General features: G+C 36.7%; 1 protein-coding gene across 1 annotated transcript in view; it reads right to left on the bottom strand.

The window, feature by feature from the left end:
* LOC106875444 (cytoplasmic dynein 2 heavy chain 1) overlaps positions 1 to 7,306 on the bottom strand; it is a 297,845-nt gene that overhangs the window by 5,844 nt on the left and 284,695 nt on the right. Inside the window, exons 67-69 of the mRNA XM_052974965.1 lie at positions 2,913 to 3,155; positions 1,888 to 2,109; positions 663 to 878 (exon numbers count right to left, since the gene is read on the bottom strand). Of these exons, the coding sequence (XP_052830925.1) occupies positions 663 to 878; positions 1,888 to 2,109; positions 2,913 to 3,155 (681 nt within the window). The remainder of the gene's footprint in view (positions 1 to 662; positions 879 to 1,887; positions 2,110 to 2,912; positions 3,156 to 7,306) is intronic.

Below are 7,306 nucleotides of genomic sequence, written 5' to 3'. Positions count from 1 at the left end.
CTTTAAATTTAATTCATGTTTGCATCTTTTAAAATTACATTTTTAATCATCATCATCATCATTTAGTGTCCATTTACTATGCTGGCATGGGTTAGATGGTCTGACTGAAACTGGTAAGCTTGAAAGCTGTACCAGGCTCCAGTCTGGTTTTGGCTTGGTTTCTAGAGCTAGACGACCTTCCTGACACCAACCACTCCAAGAGTATAGTGGGTAACTTCAACATGTCACTGACACAGGTGCCTTTTATGTCTCACCAGCACAGGTATCTTTTACACATCACAAGAACTGGCCAAGATTGTGGATGGCAGTACTATTAGAAAATTGGAGAACATGTCTGAGAGAAGAGCAGGTCTTCATGTGTCTGGTGAACTCAAATGCGGTAAAGATATATATGTAGATGTGTTTGTCTTTGTGCTTATATTGTATTTGTTCCTCGTGAGATGGTACTGGTTTGTTTATGTCATAACTTAGCAGTTAGGCAAAAGACCCGATAAAATGAGTACTAGAGTTAGTTTGTTTGACTACACCCTTCAGGGTGGTGCCCCACTATGGCCACAGTCCATTGACTGAAACATGTAAATGACATCAGCAACGAAAGCTCATTGTATACATTTATTGCATGGAGAATCTGAGACACTGTATCAGTGATGGTATTCACTTACCTCTTGATTGAGCAGTGCTTCAGCAAGTTGCTGGACACTAGCGGTCAGCAGAGTGGAGCCACGGATAACCTTGCTGAGTGCGGCCAGGGACAAATGGACAAACTGGATAAGTTTAATGGCATTGTACTTCTCGAGTTGAATAAAGGCCAGCAAGGGGGACGTGTTGCCATCTTTCTGTTTTGGTGGGTTCACCTTCATATGAATCAATTGCTGACCCTAAAATCAAAGAAAGAAAATAAAATAAAAAAATAGATAAACTGAAGACATTTTCCATCATAAATGATGGATTAAACTAGAAGAGAGGATGTGAAAATAGTAAAATGATAATTGAACATGTGCAAATATGGTTCCAACCACATGGTTCCGGGTTCAGTCCCACTGCATGGCACCTTGGGCAAGTGTCTTCTACTATAGCCTCAGGCTGACCAAAGCCTTGTCGGTGGATTTGGTAGATGGAAACTGAAAGAAGCCTGTCATATATGTGTGTGTGTTTGTGTGTATGTGTTTGTCCCCCCACCATCATTTGACAACTGATGTTGGTGTGTTTACATCCTTGTAACTTAGCAGTTCAGCAAAAGAGGCCGATAGAATAAGTACTAGGCTTACAAAGAATAAGTCTTAGGGTCGATTTGTCCAGCATGGCCACAGTCAAATGACTAAAACAAATAAAAGAAAAAAAGAATATATATATATATATATGTCAACCCATGCTAGCATGGAAAGCGGATGTTAAACGAACGATATAGGCATGGCTGTGTGGTAAGTAGCTTCCCAACTACATGATTCCAGGTTCAGTCCCACTGCTTGGCACCTAAGGTGTCTTTTACTATTGCCTCAGGCTGACCAAAGTCTTGTGGGTGAATTTGGTAGACGTACAGGTACTACTCTTGTAGTGTTATGTTATTAACATGCTGCAAAAGCATACAGTAAATGGTGATGACAACAATGATCAAAAGAGTTTCAGTGACAGCCATTTAAAAGGGTAAAATATGTCCATCTCATATTAAAAGCAGCTGGATGTGATTTGTGTAAGACTTGGCTACTGTTTCCAGCAGGGTGAGCAGTTAAGAAAGACACTCCTCTGTAGCATTGACCAAATTGATCCATCACATATCAAAGATAGTGGGATATGATTTCAGCAAGATTTGGCTGTCATTTCTAGCAGGGTGGGAAGCCAAGAAAGACATTCCCTATTAGCATCGACTAAATTGAGTAAGTGCCTTACCTGGTTAAGTTTCTTCCACAAATTGAGAATGGGCCCCAGTTCAGAAGACCAGACTTCCTTATCAAATTTACTGCCTTTGATGTCAGACCTCATCAGGATTCTCAGCTGACAGATAACATTGTTACTTATGGTCTTCTGAGAAGACCGCTCAATATTCTCAGGAAGACCAAACAAAGAAGGTTGGTTGTAGTCAGGAAGTTTATCAATCAGAGAAATGTAGTCCTGAAAGAAACAGGAAACCAAGGCTTTAAGATAGATAAAAAAAAAAAACTTTCTGTTAAGGTGTACGTATGTAATTAATGTTTCTTTTTACGTACAGTTATATATAAAAATGGTCTAATATCAACTGAAAAATCATGCAATTTAAATAAAATATAACATTTAAAAATAATTTAACATTTATTTTTATAAGTGAAAGGTTGCAACCACTAAATCTCATCCACTAGATGAACCAAAAATATATAAAAAGGTTTAAAAAAAACAAAGCTTTGAAGTTTCATGAAGCAATGACTAGTGGAACTTTGAAATCAATATCAATATTTTCCATATAAAAAGAATTACACCACACAGACACATATACATGTGAACACATAAATGCAAAACAAGGTGGATGAAATATTACTTGAATACCAAAAGTAAAGTAAAATATTTTATTGAAGCTGAAAGACTTCACAAACTGTTATTCAGAGTCTTATGTAACACCATTCATCAAACTGTCTGACGAACAATCATGTGAAATCTCAGAAAAACAGTTTGTAAAATATTCCCAATAATATATATATATATATATATATATATATATATACATACCTAATACACACACACGTGCATGCACATACAGATGCACACCTTCAATAAAGATTAAATGCCTTACAATTATACCATTGTTTCAACACATCAGTATCTAGAGCTTGATTTGAGAGTGTTTTGGTTTCTATTTCTAGTAAACAGAGTTCCCTTCATGTGTTCATAAAAATCAGAAAGAAAGAAAAGAAGAACATTGTAACATAAGATGAGATGCTTACTCTGTACTGGCAGGAATTTGGCAGTTGCAGATTTCCAATGCGTCTGTCACTCACATGTTCACCCAACACCCGGTTGTCAAAGAAAGTCTTCAGGTAAGAGACTAACACCCTTATGTCAAAGGTGTTGTCTACTCTACCACCATATATTGCCTGTTCAAAGAGGCCATGGATCCACTGCCATTGAATATTATGGCCTATAAGTAAGGAGAAGAGATGAGAGATTTGAATTGGATAATGTGATTGATTGAATGATTAATTAATTGGCGTTGAAAAGGCTGTGACAGCTCACAAAGAGAAGCATGATAGTTTGATAGGAGAAAACGATGAATGGAGGGTGATAGCATAAAGAGAGAAGGATAGAGATAGATAGACATATAGATAGCTAGAGAGAGAGAAATAGAGAGAGAATATGGATGTATATAAGGTGTTTGACTTAAATTTGATGACATTTTCATGTCTTCTATTTTTTCAGGAACAGCTTCATGTTTTGGTGAACAGTCAATGGCATTAGAGCATCATGATTAAAGTTGGAGTTGCGAAAAAGTAAGCAGGAGTGGCTGTGTGGTAAGTAGCTTGCTTACCAACCACATGGTTCGGGGTCCATTCTCACTGCGTGGCACCTTGGGCAAGTGTCTTCTACTATAGCCTTGGGCCGACCAAAGCCTTGTGAGTGGATTTGGTAGACAGAAACTGAAAAAAGCCCATCGTATATATATATATATATATATATATATATATATATGTATATGTATATGTGTGTATGTGTGTCTGTGTTTGTCCTCCCAACATTGCTTGACAACTGTGTGTTTACGTCCCCATAACTTAGCGGTTTGGTAAAATAGACCAATAGAATAAGTACTAGGCATCCAAAGAATAAGTCCTGGCGTCGATTTGCTTGACTAAAGGTGGTGCTCCAGTCAAATGACTGAAATGAGTAAAAGAGATATGGAGGAGTAGGAGCTATCTGAATATTGGAAGAGAGTTTCTTGTATCATGATGAGTCATGCCAGGTAACAAAATGCCGACATCATGACTGCTCTTCAATGCTCTGTGAACACTGCAAGGGCTGTAAGATATGACAAAGACATCATGGAAACCAAGATCCCCTCAACAGTGATGATTTTTGGGTGCATCAGCAGCGAGGGTAACATCATACTACCTTACATCTTTGAACAGGGTTTTAGGCACAATTCTGATGATTATATGAAGGTGGTGGAGACAGTAGTGAAACTTTGGCTGGAGAGAGTTGTTGCTGGAAGGTCCTATATGTAGCAGCAGCATTCAACTCCTTGGCGTACTTCTGCAAAGAATCAGAAATGGTTCGTGGAGAATTTCTACGACTTCACCAGCCCCAATTTCTGGCTTCCAAGTTGAGAAAGACACCAACTGCTCTGCCTGCAAAACCAAGGCTGAGCTGGTGGCCAAGATCAAGGAGGTGTCCAAAAATCTTCTCAGGGATACAGTGAGGAATGCATGATGGCCATGCTGGAAGCTGAGAACAACCATTTTGAGTAAACTGTTGTCTCCCAGTCATAATCTAGATATTTTTTGATTTTTCAAAAAAAAATTTCATTTTTGGATAGGATATTGTATTTTCTTTTCTTTTTATGCAAACTGCTGATACTAACCCAGGTTGGTCTTTCTGGTTCATAAGACCAACCCGGCTGTAGCCGGCTGAGAGTACTCATTGTTATTTAAATGGGAATTTAAGCACAAATCTCGTTAGCACATTTGTGAAAATACATGATTTCACTTTGTAAATAGTTGAGTTATAGTATCTGACATTGCTTGACATGATATCTGAACTCACTGAATTTTGAGAGACTTTTTTCCACTTTTTATTGGCATCGATTTGTTTGCAACTTTGAAAATGGATAGGAGTTTCATGCTATCATGCAATGATTCTGAATTTACAGGATTTTCAATGGAAAATATGGAGATATTGAGAAAAAGAATGAATGAGGTACAAAAGCATGTGGTGTACGAGAATGAATAGGATATTTCTGTATCCAAAACCGAAAGCAGCGATTCTGAAGAAACTGAAAGCGGTGATAGTGACAGCAAAGACGATTTTACATCGAAATGAAGTAAAAACTTAAAAAATGTTTTTATTAGCAATTTTTCTGAGGAGATGGGGTCTATCCAGAGTCTTCCTTAGAAAACGAAACCGTTAGACTTTTATTTTTTTCAGTATGCTTGTTTGAAGCAATCACTGTGGAAACGAACTGTTATGCAGAATGTAAACAAACAGTATATGCCAGGAAAGCCCACAAAATGGGGGAATCAAAGTTTGGAAAATTTGTGAAGCAAATACTGGGTACTGCTGTGGATTTAGATTTTATATAGGGAAAATAATGTTAGTCAGCATGGCCTAGGGTACAATGTGGTCTGGAATTTATCACTTCCATACCATAACCAAGGTTGTATATTATCTTTTGGCAGATTTATTTAGTTCGGTCAAACTTGCGGTGGATTCCAGTGTTTCAGTTTATTTCGCCTTTATGGTACACCTGTTCTGTTGTGCATTAAATTCAACTGATAATCTAGTGATCTGCACAATTCTTCTATATCAAAATTTTGTTGCATACCCAATTGAATATTAGCTGATGATTCATTTTCTATTGTGATGCTTAAACAAAATTTTAATATTTTTACCTTTTGTTCAGTTTACCTGGATTTACCTGTAATTAGAGTCACTTTGAGACAAAAGTTATGCAATGAAATTGATTAAGAACCCTTTCTTTAATTATGCTCCAAATATCACATTAATATGTTAATTCATGATTATTTTAGAATTTAATTGAAACTCGTGAGAGGTGTATTTTGGTCAGAAATATACTAACGAAAGGGTTGACTCAAACATGCACAGTTCTTATGTTGAAGCATATACTTATCATGAAACATAAAGCCTTTGTTTCAATTAATTTTCAAAATAACTAAGAACTTATTAAAATAATATTATCATTATTAAGTTGGTAAAAGATGGCAAGCTGGCAGAATTGTAAGGGATGCTGGGCAAAATACTGGGCAGCATTTGGTTTGTCCTTATGTTCTGAGTTCATATTCTACTGAGGCTGACTTTGCCTTTCATCCTTTTGGGGTTGATAAAATAAGTACCAGCTGGGCACTGGGGTTGATGTAAGTGACGAGACTCCACCTCCGAAATTGCTGATCTTGTGTTAAAATCTGAAGCTGATAGTTGGAATATAGAGGAACATAACATTTTGATGGAAGGCAAACAACAGAACCAGGGATGATGTCAGGTGTTTGGTATCAAAAGGGTTAAAGAGTGTTCGGAAAATGCTTTCGCACATTACCTTTTACTTGTTTCAGTCAGTGGACTGTGGTCATGCTGGGGCACTTGCCTTGAAAGGTTTTAATTAAATAAATCAACCACAATACTTACTTTTCTTTAAGACTGATATTTATTTTATTGATCTTTTATGCTGACCTACTAAGTCGTGCACATGCATACACACATAGACAAACCAACAAACACATACATGTACATACATGGATATTCACACATGCACGCACGCACACACACAACTTTTCAGAATGCCTTAACCATATAATTCAGACATGTTTGTTTTCTCTGCATCCTTTTTCTCTCTTCATCTATCCTTTCTGTAGAAGAATGTAGGCTCAAAATGTTAAAAACTTCTTTCATTTTACCTGAATGTAAACTTAAGTCATCCATTTTTTAACCTTGTCTTTGTGTTTTTCTCATTTTGGAATATATATAGGAGAGTTGTTTTTGTGGGTTGAAAATGCACTGAAGTCTTAAAATGTGTGAACATTCAACCTTTCTTAAACTTTTTTTTATTTACCATTGTAAAACAATACATGGTTGAAACCAGTTTGGTATTTTAATAAATCTATTTAAAATTTAAAAAAACTACCACACATTTTAATACTCAGGTGCATTTTCAACCCTCAAAACCAACTCTCCTATATTCTTTCTTGCATGGGAATACACTTCTTTTCTTCATAACATACACACATTCAATTATGAATTAAAACCAGTGCTAGTGTTGTAAACATTATCGTCTGCACATACTCAATGTATGTGTTTTACTTGTTGGCCAGTATGCTGTGGTCTGGCACAGAACACATACATTGAGTATGTGCAGTTGATAATGTGTAGTGGCTGTGTGGTAAGGAGTTTGCTTACCAACCACATGGTTCTGGGTTCAGCCCCACTGCATGGCACCTTGGGCAAATATCTTCTATTATAGCCTCAGGCCAACCAAAGCCTTATGAGTGGATTTGATAGATGGAAACTAAAAGAAGCCTGTTGTATATATATATATATATATATATATATATATGTATGTGTGTGTGCTTGTGTGTGTGTGCATTGTGTGTGTGTATATGTTTGTGTATCTGTTATG

This window comes from Octopus bimaculoides, chromosome 20 (genome assembly GCF_001194135.2).
Source record: "Octopus bimaculoides isolate UCB-OBI-ISO-001 chromosome 20, ASM119413v2, whole genome shotgun sequence".
Taxonomy (NCBI): Eukaryota; Metazoa; Mollusca; class Cephalopoda; order Octopoda; family Octopodidae; genus Octopus; species Octopus bimaculoides.
Note: the sequence above shows the minus strand (reverse complement) of the source record. Positions and strands in the feature narration are given on the sequence as shown.